Genomic DNA, 20330 nt, shown 5'->3' with positions numbered 1-20330 from the left:
ATCCCAACTTGGTTTCTTTTTATGTGGTGCCAAATAGCTCTGGCCTGTTCCTGAGACAGCAGTTTATGAAAACCACAAATAGATCTCAGTGCTCCAAATCAGATTTTCAGGCCTGCCACCGATAAGCACTTTAGACAGATTTATAATGAGAAACACTTGTTTGAGTTTAACCTTTGGAGCTGGCAGTAGTGCAGGTATTGATACACTGTCTAGAAAATAATAGTTTGCCTTGCTGTCAAATTGATAAACCCCTCATTTGCTTCATGGGTTGCTTTTGTTCTGTTTTCCCCACCCCCCTTCATCCATGCCTTTAGGTGACAACGCTGGTGAACACCAGCAACAAGGGCCCCTCTAACAAAAAGCGAGGGCGTTCCAAGAAGGCCCACGTTTTGGCTGCTTCAGTTGAACAAGCAACAGAGAATTTCCTGGAGAAAGGAGACAAAATAGCAAAGGAGAGCCAGTTCCTGAAGGAGGAGCTGGTGGCAGCTGTGGAGGATGTCCGCAAGCAAGGTAAGAGCTGTGCCTGATGGATTGTATGAGTCTGGGGTCTCAGAGCAACTACAATTGTTCCCATTTCTCTTTTGCTGATGTTTCTTGTGACTTGGTGCTTCTCTACTTGGGTGGATTCTCACCTGGCTTCCTTGAGAAATTAATAGGATGAACTGGGCAGAGCTGGAAACTGGATGTCCCAAATAGAGACTGAAGAATCAGCCCTTCTACTTCTCTTCTCAAAGAGCATTTAAAACTCAGTCTAGGGTAAAAAGCCAGGTTCCCCCCCTTCCCTTGCCTATTACTGTTGTGGAATCACATCTTAAATATGTCTGCCTGACCAACCTGATCTCCTTCTATGATCAGGTGACTGCCTGGTGGATGTGGGGAGGCCTGTGGATGTAGTCTACCTGGACCTCAGCAAGGCCTTTGACACCATCCCCCACAGCAAACTCCTGGCCAAGCTGTCAGCCCATGGTTTGGACAGCAGCACTCTGTGCTGGGTTAGGAACTGGCTGGATGGCCGAGCCCAGAGAGTGGTGGTGAATGGTGCCACATCCAGCTGGCAGCCAGGCACCAGTGGTGTGCCCCAAGGATCAGTGCTGGGCCCTGTGCTCTTTAACATCTTCATTGATGATCTGGATGAGGGCATTGAGTCCATCATCAGTAAATTTGCTGATGACACCAAGCTGGGGGCTGGAGTTGATCTGCTGGAGGGTAGAGAGGCTCTGCAGAGGGACCTCGACAGGCTGGGCAGATGGGCAGAGTCCAAGGGCATGAGATTGAACACATCCAAGTGCCAGGTTCTGCACATTGGCCACAACAACCCCATGCAGTGCTACAGGCTGGGGTCAGAGTGGCTGAGAGCAGCCAGGCAGAGAGGGACCTGGGGGTGCTGGTTGATGGTAGGCTGAACATGAGCCTGCAGTGTGCCCAGGCAGCCAGGAGGGCCAATGGCATCCTGGCCTGCATCAGGAACAGTGTGGCCAGCAGGAGCAGGGAGGTCATTCTGCCCCTGTACACTGCACTGGTTAGGCCACACCTCGAGTCCTGTGTCCAGTTCTGGGCCCCTCAGTTTAGGAAGGAGGTTGACTTGCTGGAACGAGTCCAGAGAAGAGCAACAAAGTTGGTTGGGATTTGGAACCCGAGCCCTACGAGGAAAGACTGAGGGAGCTGGGGTTGCTTAGCGTAGAGAAGAGGAGACTCGGGGTGACCTTATTGCTCTCTACAACTACCTGAAGGGAGGTTGTAGACAGGAGGGAGTTGGTCTCTTCTGCCAGGCAGCCAGCATCAGAACAAGAGGACACAGTCTCAAGCTGCGCCAGGGGAGGTTTAGGTTGGATGTTAGGAAGAAGTTCTATACAGAGAGAGTGATTGCCCATTGGAATGGGCTGCCCAAGGAGGTGGTGGAGTCACCATCATTGGAGGTGTTCAGGAGGAGACTTGATGGGGTGCTTGGTGCCATGGGTTAGTTGTTTAGGTGGGTTGGATTGGTTGAAGGGTTGGACGCGATGATCTTGAAGGTCTCTTCCAACCTGGTCTATTCTATAACTTCAACATTTTAGTGTGTATAAGGCAGCATTGTAGGAGGAAGAGCTGAGTGTTGACTTGACAGAGCCTGGTGTCTTGAATATGCAAAATGTAAACAGCAACAAACAGAATGCAAGGACCTTGATTAAATATTCCAGGCTTCCTCCTCTACCACTGTTGGTTTTGATAATTTTCTCTTTTACTTTCTTGGAGAAGACCTGCAAGAGAAGCCCATGGAGCTGGCTTACTCTAAAGTAAATATTGCTGCTCATAAATCATTTATCATTCTTCCAGTCATGAGCCTTTTCTATGCTTCAGTGAAACCCAGTCAGCTGGTATTAATGGTGATGGCTGCTGCTGCTGCTGCAAAAAAAAAAGGAAAACTCATTAGCATTAATTACTTGTTTGTAGTTGAAGTTACCCAGTGATGAAATATTAGTTGAAAATGGGTCTTAAGTTCTGGATGAGTCTGGTTGATGGACCAGAGAAAGATCAGCATAAGGAGGTGGCACTATAAGGGGCTAATTGAGTTGGCTTAATTTAACAACAGCAAACAGCAGCAAGAGAGACCCCTTTGTCCTGAAGCCTTTAATTCTTGGTGGTTGCTTGATTGCTGCTCAGAGCTGAGAGTTGGACCTCAGCTGTGAGTACCTTCAAATGACTCATGGTGATGTTAGAGAGCGAGGGAGCTGCACTCAGTCCTCAGGATTGGGAAGTTCCATTAGCTGAATTTGTGTTAGCATATTGCAGTAAGAAGCTGGTAAGGAGGGGAAGAACAACCTTCAGGATGACCTTTCACTTGTTTCTTGGTCCTTGCTTGATTCTGAACCTACACACAGACAATGCCAAAACCTCTTTGGCTCTCTTGATCTTTGAGAGAGGAGGTGGAGCTTGTAGCTGAGAGATGCTGGAGTGAAATAACTTTCTATCTTAATGTTGCTTCATTTCTTCCTCCCTTTATAGTCTTTGTGCATAGAGAGGATAGCTGTGTCTGCTTCCTGAAGCTGGGTAGATGATGGTTAGACTTCAGTGATTTGACTGAACATGACACATGAGGGAAAGATTCTTTGGTGTGAGGGTGCTTGTGCCCTGGAGCAGGCTGCCCAGAGGGGCTGTGGAGTCTCCTTCTCTGGAGAGCTTTCACCTTCCCCCCCCCAGCCATTGTGATCCTGGGCAGGCTGCTGTGGGTGCCCTGCTTTAGCAGGGGGGTTGGACTGGATGATCTCCAGAGGTCCCTTCCACCCCCCACCATGCTGGGGTTCTGTGACTAGTGCCCACAAGTGCTTTGGGAATGCAGTTGCAGCAGGGATGGGCTGCTGGGGAGAAAAAAACCTGTGCTCTGTCATGGTGCCAGTGTTCAGTCAGGTTTAGCAGAGCAGCTCTCCATAATGAAATGAAAAAGCCCAAACCTTTAGAGGAAATTAGAAGCAAATGGTGAAAAATGAGATAGAGCAGAGGGCAGGTTTATTGCTGCCAAAGCCTAGGGGAGAAAGCAGCTCTCAGCAGTGCTGATAACAGCAGGGAGACAGGCTCACAGTGTAGGTGTTTATAGAGGTGTGCTCCTGGGAGGAGCAGCTGAGGGAGCTGGGCTTAGTGACATGATAAGAGGAAGCAGCCTCAAGTTGTGTCAGGGAAGGTTTAGATTGGATATTGGGAAAAATTTCTTCCCCAAAAGGGTTCTCAAGCCCTGGATCAGGCTGCTCAGGGCAGTGGTGGAGCCATCATCCCTGGTGGGAATGAAAAGCCAGGTGCTGAGGGCCATGGTTTAGCAGTGGACTTGGCAGTGCTGGGTTAACAGTTGGACTGGATGATCTCAAAGGTCTCGTTCAGCCTAAACACTTCTGTGATTGTGTGTTCCACAGTCTATGCACTTCAGAAGTGTTTTCAGCAGTGTGGTGGACCAATTCAATTGACAAACTGGAGAGCTAAAGGGAGTGCACCACGAAGCCTCTGCACGTGTAGAGCAGAACTCCCAGGTGTTGAGACCCTCATCTGCCTTTTGTACCGGGGCACGGCAGAAGCGGAGAGGAGACTCTGGCTGTCTTGGTCAGCAGTGGGGTGATGATGAACTGGCAGCCTCTGTGTGGCTGGTGGCAGCAGTGGGATTCTAGCTGTAGAGCACAATTTCTCTTCAGCAGAGGACAGGAAAATAGGATTAATAATGCCTCTATTTGGAGTGGGGAGCGCTTTAGTTACCATAATAAAAAAAGATGAATGAATGTAGACAGAGGTTATGAAGATGATTAGGACAATAGATAACTTGTCTCATCAGAGAAAATTAAAATTCTTTTTTTCCCCCAGCCTGGCAAGAAGAAGATGGAGAGGGTACATGATTGTAGTGAGCATGCTTGTTCATAAAATCTCATTTGCTGGGGGTAAAAACAAAGAAGGGAGAAGAGCTCTTTAGGATGAGTGATCGTTCAGCTCCGTCCTAAATCAATGGAAGTGGAGCTTCAAAGTCTTCCTCATTTTTTACTGTGGAAGAATAAATTACAACTTGCTTTAAATATTAAGCAAGTTTGTGAAGTATCCTGAAGTAAGATTCCTGGTGCCTTTAAAGCTTTGCACTTTTGACTTCTCTTAAAGGGGTGAAACTTGGAGAGAGTCCAATGGAGGCTGTGAGGATGACTGGGGATCTTGGACATCTATGAGGAAGGACTGAGAGCCCTGGGGCTGCTTAGCCTGGAGAAGGGAAGGCTGAGAGGGCATCTTACTCATGTCTCTTAAGTATCCAGAGGGTGTCAAGATGAAGAGGACAGGCTCTTTTTTGGTGGTGCCCACTGATAGGACAAGGAACAACCAAAAGTTCAACCTGAACACAAGGAGAAACCTCCTCACTGTGAAGGTGCTGGAGCCCTGGAGCAGGCTGCCCAGAGAAGTTGTAGAGTCTCCTTTGGAGACTTTCAAAGCCCACCTGGATGTGTTCCTGTGACCTGTCCCAGGTGACCCTGCTTTGGCAGGAGGATTGGACTTGATGATGTCTACAGGTCTGTTCCAACCCCTGCTGTTCTGTGGTTCATCAGGTAAATTTTGAACAGAGTAGTGGAGACACAGAACCAAAGTGTTTTTCAGAACAGATCCTGCTGCAGTTACAGAAAAGACTTAGGACTGGGGAAGTGTCTGGTGTGAACATCTCGGATTTCAGCCTCCTTGCAGCTTCTGTTACATTGATTTCTGCTGCTGGAGTTTTGCTGGGTAATAGAAGAGGCAATACTGACCTTGCTCAGTTGTAGTCCCTGTGCACTAAGCTATTCGTAGAGTTTTATCTTCATAGAAAGCCCTGAGGATCAATTGTGCAGTGAAATGATCTTCTGGAGCTGTTAGGGGGTGTTTTGGAGCTGAACTGCTTTCTTGACAGGTGTTTGGCACTGAGAGAGGTTACAGACCTTCAAGGTCAAGAAGGAATTCCAAACCCACCTGGACATTGATCCTGGGCAACCTGCTGCTGGGTTTGAATTAAAAACCTGTGTAGGTGTGGTGCTGAGGGACATGATGTAGTGGTGACCTGGCAGTGCTGGGTTAACAGTTGGGCTTGATCTTAGAGGTCTCTCTGCCCTGGCCAGGCTGTTCCTGGTCTCCTGGAGTACTGGTGCCCATACTTCACTGCTTCTATACACCTGTGCTGGTGTGAGGCTCCATGGTGTTAACTGTGCTCTTACTGTTGTGCTGCTTCCTATGATAACTTTACAGGAAGGACCAGAAATGAAAGCTTAAAATTAAAAAGCTGCAGCCTGTGTATAGGGTTTGAGGTAAGAGAATGGATGGATGGATGGATGGATGGTCTTAGCAGTCTTGGGGACTCTGATCATGTTTCATGGCTGCAGATGCAGGGGTGTGAACCTCCCAGTGCAGCGTGGTGTCGTCCTGTCCTGTGTTGGAGCGAAGCTTTCTCAAAACTGAGCAGTCATGCAAGCTGTGAAAGGGCAAAAACATTTCTTCAGCTGCACTTCACACAAGCTGTGTGGCTTAAGGGTTTCCCAGGAACAGGAGGCGGCCAGCTGCAGAATTACTTGAAGTTAAAGCACTGAACTCTTCTTGGAAAAGCAACTTTAGAAGTCTGTTGTGACCTGCGAGCTTAATTTCTTGGAAGGAGGCAAAGAGTTCTCAGCTGTTCTCCTGCAAGAAAAATGTTGAGAAGTGTGCCACTTGTATTAGCAGTGATCCTGCAGCCAAGGACTGGAGTTCTTTGACAAGCCATAACCTCAGGGAGCTCTGAGACAGCTCTTGGCAAACTGTGGGAAGAGTGTTGTAGGCAGGATATGGATTTAACTGAAGGTGAAGGAATTAGCAGAAGGTTTTGATGCCATAAGTATCAACTCCCCTGTTGGTATGGCATTACTGAGGGCTACAAAAATGATCATAGTATTAGTCAGGGTTGGAAGGGACCACAAGGATCATCTAGTTCCAACCCCCTTGCCATGGGCAGGGACACCCCACACTAGAGCAGGCTGCCCAGAGCCTCGTCCAGCCTGGGCTTAAACATCTCCAGGGACAGGGCCTCAACCATCTCCCTGGACAACCCATGCCAGGGCTTCACCACTCTCATGGTGAAGAGCTTCCTTCTCACATCCAGCCTGAATCTCCCCACCTCCAGCTTCATTCCATTCCCCCTAGTCCTATCACTACCTGAGATCCTGAGAAGTCCCTCCCCAGCCTTCCTGTAGCCCCCTTCAGATACTGGAAGGCCACAATTAGGTCACCTCGGAGCCTTCTCTTCTGCAGACTGAACAGCCCCAACTCCTTCAGTCTGTCCTCACAGGAGAGGTGCTCCAGCCCTCTGATCATCCTCGTGGCCCTTCTCTGGACACCTTCCAGCATGTCCAGATCCCTCTTGTCATAGGGGCTCCAGAACTGGACACAGTACTCCAGGTGGGGTCTCACCAGAGCTGAGTGAAGGGGGAGGATCACCTCCCTTGCCCTGCTGGCCACACTTCTCCTGATGCAGCCCAGGATCTGATTGGCTTTGCGGGCTGCAAGTGCACATTGAGAGCTCATGTTGAGCTTTTTGTCCACCAGCACCCCCAAGTCTCTCTCCTCAGGGCTACTTTCCAGCCAGTCACTGCCCAGCCTGGATTTGTGCCTGGGATTGCCTTGACCCAGATGCAGGACCTTGCACTTGCTCTTGTTGAACCTCATGAGGTTGGCTTGTGCCCACCTCTCCAGCCTGTCAAGGTCCCTCTGGATGGCCTCCCTTCCCTCCAGCGTGTCTGCTGCACCACACAGCTTGGTGTCATCAGCAAACTTGCTGAGGGTGCACTCAATGCCACTGTCCATGGCACCCACAAAGATGTTGAACAAGACCAGTCCCAGGACTGATCCCTGAGGGACTCTGCTTGTCCCTGGCCTCCACTGGGACATGGAGCCATTGACAGCCACTCTTTGGGTGCAGCCAGTTCCTTATCCATCTAGTGGTCCAGAGGGATCAGAGGGCTGGAAGCCCTCTGCTGTGAGGCCAGGCTGAAAGACTTGGGCTTGTTCAGTCTGGAGAAGAGAGAGCTCCACAGGGACCTTCTGGTGGCCTTTCAGTGCTTAAAGGGGCTGATCAGAAAGCTGGGAACAGGCTTTTGAGCAGGGGACAGGACAAGTGGTGATAGTCTGAAACTAGAAGGAGGCTTAAACTAGATAGAGGGAAGAAATGTTTCACAATGACAGCCATGAAACACAGGTTCAGGTTGCCTGGAGAGGTGGTAGATGTCCCATCCCTAGAACTATTCCAGGTCAGGTTTTTTGGGGCTCTGAGCAACCTCCTCAAGTTGCAGATGTTCCTGCTGACTGCAAGGGGGTTGGACTTAGGTGACCTGTAAAGGTCCCTTCCCACTCAAACCGGTCTGTGACTAGGAGATCCAGAGCCTTGTCAGTCATGGTAGAAAGCAAAGGCAGCCTGTTGGGACACTCACAGTGAACAGTGAAGATAGGACTCCAGTATCCAGTCCAGAGGAGTCTTGAAGTTGATTCTGCAGGGAGCTGTGGCAGTGCTGTGAGCAGGCAGAAGGATGCCCTGATGTCACTGCGTTCTAGTGCTGCCAGCAGAGCAGCCTGGGGACTGGCTGTGAACTGGGAGGTGCTGAAGGGCACAGGGTGATGTGTGGGCACATTTCTAGCTTGGGGATACAAGCATCAGTGTCCCTGTATGCCCTGGGACCAGCCTGCCTTGCCTTGCTTGTCCCCTTTGCTGCTGTCCCATTCAGTCAGGGCCGGAGCAAGCTCTCTCTGCTGTGGTCATCCTGCACTGTGCTGCTGGGGAGGATTAATGGTGCTGTCTGAAAGTGCCATCAGAGCCTCTGGGCATGGAGGGAATGAAGATGGGAAATGGTAATTTTCTTCTGATGGACTAAAATCTTACAGTTTCAGAAATGGGCTTTGTTCCATTAGATTTAATTGAATTCTTAGTGCTTTATTGACAAGATCAGAGCATGGCTACCGTGGCCTTCTCTTTTCTCAACCATGTTTTATTAGCTTTCCCTTGTAATATCTGCTGAAAATCTAAGGTTATATTGGAAAAACAGATTACTCATACAAGATTCTGTCCCAGCTCTATAATCTGAGCCTCATAGTCTGACACATCTGCAGTGTTTCTTTTAACTCTTGAAACCCTGCTTTCAAACTTGCTGAGTTACCTCTGGTTCAGATCTGAAAATGGGAGGATGGTGCTGGATCCAGTCTGAACTGCAAGTGCTTGCATGTGATGCACTCACTGCATGCTTAGGGCAGAGCTCTGTCCAGGGGCAGGGCTGTGCTGGCCACCAGATGAATTTCAGGGGCTGTGAACTCCTCTGCCTTCCCAAAGGGAAGACAGAAGAGAGACTGGGTTGAGAAGAAACCAAACCAGCTGGGGTGGAAATGAGAACAGTGCAATGAAGTAGAGAGAGCCAAACCAATATGAAACCGAACCCTTGATGGCAGTGATGGTACCATTGGCACCACTGATGCAGGGACTGGCCCTAGGCAAGTCCCAGGATGGACTCAGTAGTAAACAGGAGCTGGATTCAGGAACACACAGACCAAGATCAAAGGCAGAACAGAGTTCTCCTGGGACACCTGCAATGGAAGAAGAGGCTTGACCCTGGGATCCCTCAGTTTGCTCCTGAAGATGCCATCCATCGGCTGCAGTCCCTTGTTGGGCAGCTGAGGGTCACCTGTCCTGTCTGCTCCTCCCTGCAGCTGCCTCCTCTGACTTCCTGCACCCCAAGGTGTGGCACAAGGTGTGGCACAAGCTGTGGCAGTGTCCTTGGTCTGCAGAGGAGCAAGTCTCAGGCAGAGCCTTTCTTCAGCCCAGCCCTTGGCAGGAACTCTTCTCATCAGCTTCTCCCTGCTGGAAGCAGCCCCTGGCTGTGCAAACCTGCCCTGAACTGCAGCAAGTGCCAGGACTGAGCAGAGCCTGAGCTGGGAAGTGACAGCACTGAGCAGAATTAGTTCTGGTCTAGCTCTAATCAGGCCAAGTTCCCTCTTAGTCTTTGGATCCTGCTAAAATCTACCCCATGTTGGCTTTCCTGTGTAAAAGCAATCTGAAAGCCAGCTGTCTTGGATTTGCAGGGGGGAAAAAAATAGCTATGCAACAACTTTAAATATAAATTTTGCTTTAATTCTGGGAAGCTGGTTATCTTTTGACACCCTGACAAGTTGCTTGAAACTCTGAATCTTTTGAAGCCTCTGCTTATAAATGGATCATGTTTTATTTCAGGACTGGCTTGCAAGGTTGCAGTTGATGGGATGGGTGGAGGATAATTTTGGTTTTTAACTTTGCTACCAGTTTCAGAGAGTCTCCTGAAGTGAGTGGCCACCTCAAAGTTGTTTAAAGTGGGAAATGAATGAAAACAACCTCCCTTTCTTTTGGCAGTTGGAGAGGTGGGAATTTTACCTAGAAGTAAATAAGGGAGGAAACAAGGGGCAGTGGATATAAACTACAGCACAGGAGGTTCCACCTCAATGTGAGGAGGAACTTCTTTACTGTAAGGGTCACAGAGAGTCTGTGGAGTCTCCTTCTTTGGAGACTTTCCAGCCCTGTCTGGATGTGTTCCTGTGTGACCTGTGCTGGATTCTCTGGCCTCGCTCTGGCAGGGAGGTTGGACTCAATCTCCAGAGGTCCCTTCCGAACCCCTACCATCCTGTGAATTTTGTTCCTGACATCTCTCCTTAAATCCTGAGCTTGCTAATCAGTGTCATACCTGTGGTGCTGACCTGAATTTTGCTGCTGTTAGCCTGTTCCAGAAGGAATACAGAGAGGGATGCCAGCCCTGTCAGGGTTTTATAATCTCAGGGCTGGTTGCAGTTTTTCAGCACTGAAGATGCATCATCTTCCACCCATCTGGAAATCTGGGGCTCTTAACACTTGATAAAATCAAGAGTTGTGTTCCTCCAATGGCTGGGCCAGGGATAGCTTTGGGTTGATATTTATAGCTGGTCTGTACTTGGACAGAAGCCTTTTCCATATCTCACAGCACTGAAGTAGCATATTTTTTTATCTTAAAATGTTGTGTGCCACTCTTGGTTGTATTATTTAAGATGATGGAAGGGTGTTACATGGGAGGGAGCAGTGGAACAAAACTGAGTTCTTGCTGTAGCTGCTTGGACAAGCTGGCAGCTGTGTTTGGGCTGTATTTAGCTATGAAGGTGGAGAACGCTGGGGGGCTAGAAACTCTTTCAGGGCTAGATATTAATTGCTTAATGGTAAGGATGTGCATGGTCAACCCCAGGCTCTCCAGCTGTAGGTAATCCTGAGTAGTTAAAATAGTCATTACAGTGCAAGTGAAGCCCTTCCCATCCTGTGCATATGCTGTGCTGGTTGCCTAGCTGTGGGAGCAGGAAGCTCTTGGCAAGGTGAGATTCCAGTGGGGATCTCACCCAGCCCCATTTGGCAGTGGGCTCCATGGAGCCTCTGTCAACTTTCCCTAATGAAGCACTGTCAGAGGTTCTTGTCTCATCTGAGACATGCTTTTTTGGTCTGGTGTCTGGCCATATGGCCACTTGTCCTTGCAGGTTTGGGAAGCCCCTGACACAGCAGTTAGCTGTGACATAGCTCACCTACGCTCTGGTCATCTCCAGCTGCCACAAGTCTTTGGCCTTGAGTACCTAGGGTTTTCTCAGCTAAATCCTAGCTGATCACCAAATGTTTCTGAGCTGCAAAGAGATCCAAGAATAATAATGTAGATTCCAAAACTTCCTGCTGTGTAGGAGCTGTGGTACAGGAAGCAAAACACTGCTCCAGAAAGTGGGAGAGCAATCCAAAATTTCCTCCTCTGCCTGTACACAGACGTTCCTTTTATGCTTTCCAAATGCCTCCTGGAGGAATTTCTTTAGCTGTGTAAAGTGGCCTTTGCTTTTTCAGAGTTAACCAATTGCACTGTTACCATCTGAAACTCAAGTTCTTTCCTCCTGCACCAGATGCAGGCCCAGGGGCTATGGAACGCTGGAGCATTTTAACAAAGCGCTGCCCTGCTCTGAATGCAAACCGGGGAGGGACCATCCAGGCAGGCCAGCGCCCTGAGGTGCTTACAGTCCCAGGAGCTGGGGCCCTTGCTTGTGTGCTTGCAGGACTCTGCTGCTTTCTGCTTAACTCCTGCATGTACACAAATCTCAACTCTTGCTCAAGCCTCAGAATCACTACAGTTTGTGAGATGCCTGCAGTCCTGCAGGCTGAATTCGGCTCTTTGGAGGATTCTGGTGTGTTAAAACACCTGTGCAGTTGGAAATAGAATCATGGAGTGGTTTGGCTTGGAAGAGACCTTAAAGATCATCTGGTTCCATCTCCCCTGCCATAGGCAGGGGCACCTCCAGTTTGGTCAAGGCACCATCCAACCTGCACTATGAAGAGACTGAGAGCCCTGGGGCTGTTTAGTCTGGAGAAGAGAAGGCTGAGAAGGGATCTGATCCATGTCTATCAATATCTGAGGGCTGGGGGGCAAGTGGAGAGGGCCAAGCTCTTTTGGGTGATGTGCAGTAGAAAGACAAGGAACAATGGATACAAAGTTGAACTTCGAAGGTTTCACCTCAACATGAGGAGAAACTTCTTTATAGTGAGGGTGACAGAGCCCTGGAGCAGGCTGCCCAGAGAGGTTGTGGAGTCTCCTTCTCTGGAGCCTTTCAAACCCCACCTGGATGCATTCCTGTGTGGACTACCCTGGGTGACACTGCTTTGGTGGCTGGTGGGGGTTGGACCTGATGATCTCTGGAGGTCCCTTACAGGCTCTAACATTCTGTGATCTTCTGCCCTTGCACAGGTGAGCTGATGAAGAGTGCTTCAGGGGAGTTTGCCGATGACCCCTGCTCCTCGGTGAAGCGCGGGAACATGGTGCGGGCGGCGCGCGCCCTGCTGTCCGCCGTCACGCGCCTGCTGATCCTGGCCGACATGGCAGATGTCTACAAGCTGCTTGTCCAACTCAAAGTAGTAAGTGAGGTCCTCTGCTGGGGTTCTTTGAGCAAACCATCACCCAGCGCTGCCTGGCAGTGTGTGCACTCTCAGTAGGTCGCTCCTGCAGCAGGGAGGCTCTCACGGTTTTTGTCGTGAGCGAAAGGAGCACAGCGAAGCTTTGTCGCTTGTTTGCATGCTCCTGGCCAGCAGCTCTGGGCATGGTGTGGCACTTCATTCTCAATTTGTAATATTGAAACTAGATGGAGGAAGCAGGGAAGTCATTCTGCCTCTGTGCTCAGCCCTGGTTAGGCCACACCTTGAGTACTGTGCCCAGTTCTGAGCCCCTTGATTGAAGAAGAGCATTGAGACACTTGAACATGTCCAGAGAAGGGCATCAAGGCTGGGGAGGGGTCTGGAGCACAGCCCTGTGAGGAGAGGCTGAGGGAGCTGGGATTGTTTAGCCTGGAGAAGAGGAGGCTGAGGGAAGACCTTATTGCTCTCTACAGCTTCCTGAAAGTAGGCTGTAGCCAGGTGGGGGTTAGTCTCTTCTCCCAGCAACCAGCAGCAGAACAAGAGGACACAGTCTCAAGCTGCACCAGGGGAAGTTTAGGCTCAAGGTGAGGAGAAAGTTCTTCCCAGAGAGAGTAACTGGCCAGGGCTGCCCAGGGAGGTGGTAGAGTCACCATTCCTGGAGGTGTTCAGAAAGGATTGGATGTGGCACTTGGAGCCATGGTTTAGTTGTCAGGAGGTGTTAGGTATTAGGTAATAGGTTGGACTTGATGACTCTGAGGTCTTCTCCAACCTGGGTGATTCTATGATGCTCACAACTCTGGGTCATAACTAGGGGGTTTTGTTTTCCTCTGAAATAATTTGGCTTGCTTATAAGCAGCACTCCCTTGTAGCTCCTAGGGATGAGTAGCTCTGGTAGACTAAATAAAATGAGTGTGGCACATTGCAGGAAGTGTTCTCTTCCCACAGCGAAGAGGGAGGGTGGGTGTTTGGTACAGAATTCGGAATGCCATGAGATTTGATTCTGGGCCCACTTTCATGGCAGAGCTTTGAGGACTTTCCTAGTGCCTGTTGGCTGCTGCCAGGGCCCTGGACTCCTTCACGCCCTTTCAAACTGGGCTGTCACCGGTAGCTGGTGACTAGGAAAGGAGTAGCTTGAACACTATTAACCTTTGAATAAAGAAAAGATTAAAAGGGCTGGAGGAAGATTGCTTTTTCTGTCTTTGATGGAGTGCATTTGGAATGACTTCCTGAACCTTAGCCTGTGTGACTTGGAAAAACATGTGACTGTATGTTCTTTCAGGTGGAAGAAGGCATCCTGAAACTGAGAAATGCTGGCACAGAGCAGGATTTGGGTATCCAGTACAAAGCCCTCAAACCAGAAGTGGACAAGCTTAACATAATGGCAGCCAAAAGACAACAGGTACAGTGATGTCTTCTGTGTTATTTCTTTTTCCTTTTTCAAACTAAGAAAACAAGGCAGCCTTGCTGCTGCTGGGCACCACCCCTTGCTGTTAGGACTTTAGCACCCAGTGCTTTTGTGTTGCACTGGGCTGTGTTTAGGAAATTTGAGCTTGCCTGGCAAGCAGGAAGCCAGCTCAGCTGTAGTGTGCTGCTTCTGGCTGAATTTGGTCTAGGGGCATTTGTTTATGTTGATGCTCTAGTACCTTAATGGAATGCTGCTTCCCAAGCCTGGTTCTTCCCATTTTGAAGCAGTACAAGTGTGGGTAAGGAAAGAGAAGAGCTGTGACTTGGTGCCAGGTGCACTCACCATTAGACCACACTGAGCATGAGTGTGTCCACAGGGAGTGAAACTCATAGAATCCCAGCACAGCAAGGGTGGGAAGAGGCCTTTGGAGATCATCCAGTGCAACCCTCCTGCTAAAGCAGGGCACCCCCAGCAACTTCCCCAGGAGCACAATGGCCAGGGGGTTTGAAAGCTTTCCAGAGAAGGAGACTCTGCAGCCTCTGTAGGGCTTCAGCACCCTCACACCAAAGAAGTTTCTCCTCCTGTTTAGGTGAAACCTCCTGGCTTCCAGTTTATGCTCTTCGCCCTTTGTCCTGTCCCTGGGTACCACTGAGAAGAGTCTGGTCCCATGCTATTGCCCTTTGATATCAAGAAGTATTGATGATATCCCCTCTCAGGCTGCTCTTCTCCAGGCTCAACACCCCCAGGGCTCTCAGCCTTTGCTCCTCACAGAGATGTTCCAGGTCCCTCAGCATCTTTGTAGCCTGTGCTGGACTCTCTCCATCAGTTCCTTGTCTCTCTTGCTGGTCACACTCTTCTTAATGCACCATTGGTGGTCTTGGCCCTGAGGGCACATTGCTAACTTGTGGTAACACTGGCACTCCCTGGTCCTTCTCCACAGATCTGCTTAGCTACAGATCACCCTTCACCTGTCATGGTGCAGGGGCTTCTTCCTTCCCAGGTACAGAGCTCTACACTTGCCCTTGTAGACCTTCATGGAATTTCCTCTGCCCACCTGTCCAGGCTTGATCAAATAGCAACACAACCTGATAGGGTGTCAGCCACTGCTCTCAGTTTGGTATCTCCAGCAAACTGGCTGAGGGCCCACTCTGTCCCTTCATCCAGGATGTTGATAAAGATGTTACAAGTTGTGGCTGGGCACTGAATTACAGCTCTTTCCCAGGGAGTGAGGGGTGATGCTGGGTAGTCTTGCTCTGAAATGCTTTGGGGAAGGGCTTTACACTACTGTTTGGGGTGTGTGTGTGTGTGTTCTGTGTTTGCATAGCTTGTCCTCAGCCTTAAATTGCCTGTGAAATTTGTGTTGTTCAACACAGCACTGCTGTGACTCATTGCTGTGTTCAGAAGAAAGGAGAGGTGTAGGCAGCCCCACTTATCAGAAACACCATCATTCCTGTAGAGCATTTTCAGTTTGTTCTACTGTTTGTACAAACCAGAACTGCTTCTGCCCCTCTGACACTGCTGGGTTGGCTGGGTTTTTTGTTGTTTTGGTTCCCCCCCGCCCAGATTCAGCTTTGCAAGTAAACTGGGTCCAGTCTAAAATGGATTGTCAGTTGGTTATGTATCTCCAATCTGATTGCAGTAAATGGGAGTAGGGTTGCGATGGCAATGCAATAAATGTTCTTAAACTGCTTTGTGATGGATTGTGCCACGCTTTGGGAAGTGCTTGTACTAAATCTGTACATCTGTAAGGCTGCTTGGAGTGCCCTCCCTGCTTAGTATGTATCTTACAGAGGTCACACATTACCCATTCATTTTCAAGAGCCTGTCAGAGTAGTTTTTCCCTCCTCCCGGTAAGACAGGCCTCTGCTTCATTCTCATCACACATTCGTCTTGGAAGGGATCCTTGAAGGCCATCTTGTCCAACACCCCTGCAGTTAGCAGGGACATCTCCAACTAGATCAGGTGCCCAGGGCCACAGCAAGTCTGATCTTGAATGTCTCCAGGGACAGAGCCTCAACCAAGTCCTTGGGCTATCTGTTTGAGTATCTCCACCCTCATGGTGCAGAACTTCCTCCTGATGTCCAACCTAAATCTCCCCTGCTCCAGTTTCAAACCATTGCCTCTCATCCTAACCCCACAGGCCCTTCTAAACAGTCCCTCCCCAGCCTTCCTGTAGGTCCCCTTCAGATATTGAAATGCAGCTCTAAGGTTTCCTTGGAGCCTTCTCTTCTCCAGGCTGCACAGCCCCAATTCTTTCATCTCTCCCTTAGCTGGGTCACCATTTTAAAGTCACCTCTTAAATCTAACAACTGTATTGATTCTTCCTTTCCTAAATTTGTGGCTCATGCTAGACTCAGAAGCTTTACCTAACCATAGTGTTTCTATTCCAAAATGGTGGTGTTGGTGCTTTGGAGAAATTCAGCAGTAGCTGTTTGGGAAAAGGTGTGGACTTTGCTCCCTGATATTAAATTAGTGGTAGTTAGTCATTGGATTAATTTCCTCTCATTAGAGATGAAGAAGAAGGTGAATTAGGTGTGAGAGTTGTTCCTGTAAAATTAAGTACTCAAATCTCTTGAGGAATGTCAACTCCAGCTTCTAGGTGTGATTAAAGAAAACATTCTGCTTGTGAGGCTTGGAGTTTAAATTAAAGATGATCTTGCTCCTCATGTGCAAGCACAAGACGAGACTGCAGGGGAAGCCTCTTGCTAGATTGATAGTTTACAATTAGCTTGGTTCTTAAGTTAGCTAAAAATGCAGGGTGTTCTGGTTTGAGGATTTAGGTTTCTTTGTGGTTTGTGTGTGTGTGTTTGGTTTTTTTCCTTGGTTTAGATGTGGGTTTGGTTGTGGTTTTTTGTTTGGTAGTTGTAAGGTTTGGGGTGTTTCTTGTGTGTAATAGGAATTACAAGGAGTGGGGAGGAAACTGTGTGCTTACAACTTGTGTGTGCTGACTTTACAGCTTTCAAAACATCCAGAAATGCAACTTCGGATTTCAAACCATGGAGTTGTGAATCACAGAATGCTAGGGGTTGGAAGGGACATCCAGAGATCATTCAATCACCTTAGAGTACTTCTTTAAAGGGTTTTGTCTTTATGAAGCTGTTGTGTTTTGATGACAACTGGGAAGATCTCTGCCCCCTCCCTGGAAGTGTTCAAGGCCAGGTTGGATGAGGCCTTGAGCAACCTGGGCTGGTGGAAAGTGTCCCTGACCACGGCTGGGGGGTTGGAACTGGATGGTCCTTTCCTATCCAAAATCTTCTGTGACTCTATGAAGCTAGTTGACCCCTTAAGAGGAGTGATCCTCCATCAGAAGGTTTGATCAGACTAAGAGAAGATGCAGGGAGGTGGTGTATAGATGTTAAATGTGGGGAATGTCCTCCAGTGCCATTTCTGCTGTACTTTTCCTAACAGGAATTGAAAGATGTGGGTCACCGTGATCAGATGGCAGCAGCCAGAGGAATCCTGCAGAAGAATGTCCCCATTCTCTACACAGCATCCCAGGCCTGTCTGCAACACCCTGATGTAGCTGCTTACAAAGCCAACAGGGACCTGATCTACAAACAGCTCCAGCAGGCAGTCACAGGCATCTCCAATGCAGCGCAGGCCACCGCCTCAGATGATGCTGCCCAGCAGCAGGGTGGAGGTGGAGAGCTGGCTTATGCTCTCAACAACTTTGATGTAAGTTTGGAACCCTTCCTCTGAAACAAACAAGTAGTGGTAACTCCTACTTTTGTCTTTGTTCACCTGATGCACAACATCTTGCTTTAGTTTGTACTGCTGATCACTTCCTGCTGCAATACAGCAGGTCCCAGGTAAACCAGGCTTTTCTTTCTTTAAAAAGTCTATTCCTAGACTAGGATTGATGGGATGTGAGGAGTTACACAAGTGATTCTAGAAGACTGAAGGCTGTCAAATTAACCTAGCTCTGAAACAGCAGCTAGCCTCCTGCTACATTAGATGGAAGGCCTGGGTTTATTTGAAATTGATTATTTCATAATATATTTATGTAATGTGTTCTTGTAGGTGACAGAAATGACTTATTAAAAGTGAATAATGCATTTGGAATTGCCCAAACAGCCTACTGAGTGAGACATGAAGTGGGAAGTTTAATGTGATCTTTGGGTGGGAATGAAGTCCTTTCAGTGTTGGACTGCTCTGTCGTACACCTGATCTTGCATTCAGGAGGGTGCTGAGCAGAGGCATGCATTTTTACTGAGAACACTTCCCTTTTGAAGCCAGTATTCTCTGTCTAACACTGATCCAGCCTCTGAATTTTAAACACCTTGGTGCTAACTTACCTCTAAAACTTCATTTAATATTGCAAAGCCATCACTCAAAAGATGTTGAACACTTTGGGGTTTGCCAGATACTCATGGAATGGTTTGGGTTGGAAGGACCTTCAAAGGCCATCTAGCCCAACCCTCCTACAGTCAGCAGGGAGGTGTTCAGCTAGATCAGGTTGCTCAGACCCCCAAACATCCTGGAGTAGTTCCAGGGGTGGGGCAGCCCCTACCTCCCTGGGCAACCTGGGCTCGGGTCTCACCACCCTCAGCACCACAAATTTCTTCTTTCTAAATCTGGCCTCTTCCATTTTAATCCCACTACTCCTTGTCCTGTCATAAGTCCTGCTCAAAAGTCTGTCTCCATCATCCTTAGAGGTCTCTCTTAAGCACTGAAAGACCACCAGAAGGTCTTCCCAGAGCCTTTTCTTCTCCAGACTGAACAACCTTAACTCTCTCAGCCTGGCCTCACAGCAGAGGGGTTCCTTTGGGTCATTTTTGTGGCCTTTGTTGAATCCCTCTGATATTTGTTGCTCTTTTCCTGTTTGCTCTTACCCTCTTGTTCCTCCCCTCCATTACTTTCTGGTTGTCTCGATCTCTGTGACTAAGTTTGCTTTTAAATCTCATGAGTTTTATGTTCAGCTGTGTAAGCCTTCAGAATGTGCCTCAGGTTAGCAGTGAAGGGATGTCAGGTTTGAGCAGGGGTCTGTGGGAGGAAAGGGCAGGTTCTGTCCCAGCACACAGCCTTGAGGACTGGCTGGGGTTCTGACAACTTGAAGAAGCAATTAGTTCAGGTTCATGGACTGGCTAATCTAGCTCAAACCATTTAATGTGGTTTCTGATGTATGGCTCTATCTTACAGATGAAGTTTCTAATAAGACTTAAGACTCTCTTTTTTGAGCCTTGCAGTTCAGATGGAGCTTGTGGATTTTCAGCTCTGCTTTGTGAGGCTGTCTAATAGCAGCAGGGCCTGTTGAGCAGGCCAGCCTCAATGCCTTGCATGTGATAGCGTTGTCATCTCCTTCCTGCCAGAGGAGACTGACAAAACAAATGTCTTCAGGTTCTTGGCAGATGTTATCCCTCCACTTCATTTCCTGCTGATGTTTGAGCGTTATTGCACCCTTGTAATAAAGGCTGTGCACACACACACATGTGCCCCCAAGTGCTCCAGAGCTTTTGCTGCCTTGGCAAAATATTAAATGGCTAGCAGAAGATAACAAGGTAATCATTATCTCTGGGGTTGATGCCACAGCTCTGGACTCGGTGTGCTGCCACTGTGTGATCACCACGGCTAAAAGAAGGCTGTGGAGAGGCCTTAGAGCAGCCCTCCAGTACCTGAAAGGGGCCTGCAAGAACGCTGGGGAGGGACTTTTTGCAAGAGTCTGCTGTGATAAGTTGAGGGGTAATGGTTTTGAGCTGGAAGAGATCAGATTGAGACTGCAGATGAAGAAGAAATTCTTTCCAGTGAGGGTGGTGAGACACTGAAAGAAGCTGCCCAGGAGGATTGTGTGTGTCCCCTCCCTGGAGGTGTTCAAGGCCAGGCTGTGTGAAGCCTTGAGCATCCTGGGCTACTGGAAGGTGTCCCTGCCCATGGTGGGGGAGATTGGAACTAGCTGATTCTTAAGCTCCCTTCCAACCCAAACTCTTCTATAAATCTATGTTGTTTTCCATAATAAACTTTAAACCTGTTTAAATGGCCTGAAAATACTTACAAGGTGATAAATCTGCCACTGCTGCTTCCTGGTGACCTTCTGTGGGTGGTGGCATTGGCCTTTTGGAAAGCAGATCCATCAGCACCACTGCTGCAGCCTTAAGCCTCTCCAGTATGAGCTGTGGTTACTAACACTCTGTCAAGAGAAGCCTGTGACGGTTTTCTGCCCTGAAGACATGAATTTGTGCTGTGGGAAACATCTGTGTTGGTGTTTCACTCAGAGCTTGGAGAGCACCATTGTATTTACCTGCAGCAGCGTGGGGAGGAGGAAGATTGGATAAAGTAGGACAACAGAGCAGTCCACAGAGGGCTAATTCTGGCCATTTGTTTTCCTTGTTATCTTGTTGCTCATGATGGGATAATTCTCTCTGACAAGTTAGCTAGTGAAGCCATGTCTGGATTGACATGTAGTTAAGGAGAGTTCTGTACTTTGAACCTTATTTGTGCTGGCATGGTGGGGTTTGTTTTTTTTTTTTGCCATTCATGTAATGAGGCTTCCTGTGGCCAAGTTGTGTTTAGCTGTCAAAGCAGCTCAAG

General features: G+C 48.7%; 1 protein-coding gene across 1 annotated transcript in view; it reads left to right on the top strand.

Moving 5' to 3' along the window:
• The window catches only part of CTNNA1 (catenin alpha 1), a 165021-nt gene that overhangs the window by 27236 nt on the left and 117455 nt on the right, over positions 1-20330 (top strand). The window contains exons 3-6 of the mRNA XM_068157813.1: positions 315-510; positions 12237-12403; positions 13680-13799; positions 17214-17480. Coding sequence (XP_068013914.1) covers positions 315-510; positions 12237-12403; positions 13680-13799; positions 17214-17480 — 750 coding nt within the window. The remainder of the gene's footprint in view (positions 1-314; positions 511-12236; positions 12404-13679; positions 13800-17213; positions 17481-20330) is intronic.

This window comes from Melanerpes formicivorus, unplaced genomic scaffold (genome assembly GCF_026170545.1).
Source record: "Melanerpes formicivorus ecotype bairdi unplaced genomic scaffold, bMelFor1.0.p_v2 SCAF_2, whole genome shotgun sequence".
NCBI lineage: Eukaryota > Metazoa > Chordata > Aves > Piciformes > Picidae > Melanerpes > Melanerpes formicivorus.
Note: the sequence above shows the minus strand (reverse complement) of the source record. Positions and strands in the feature narration are given on the sequence as shown.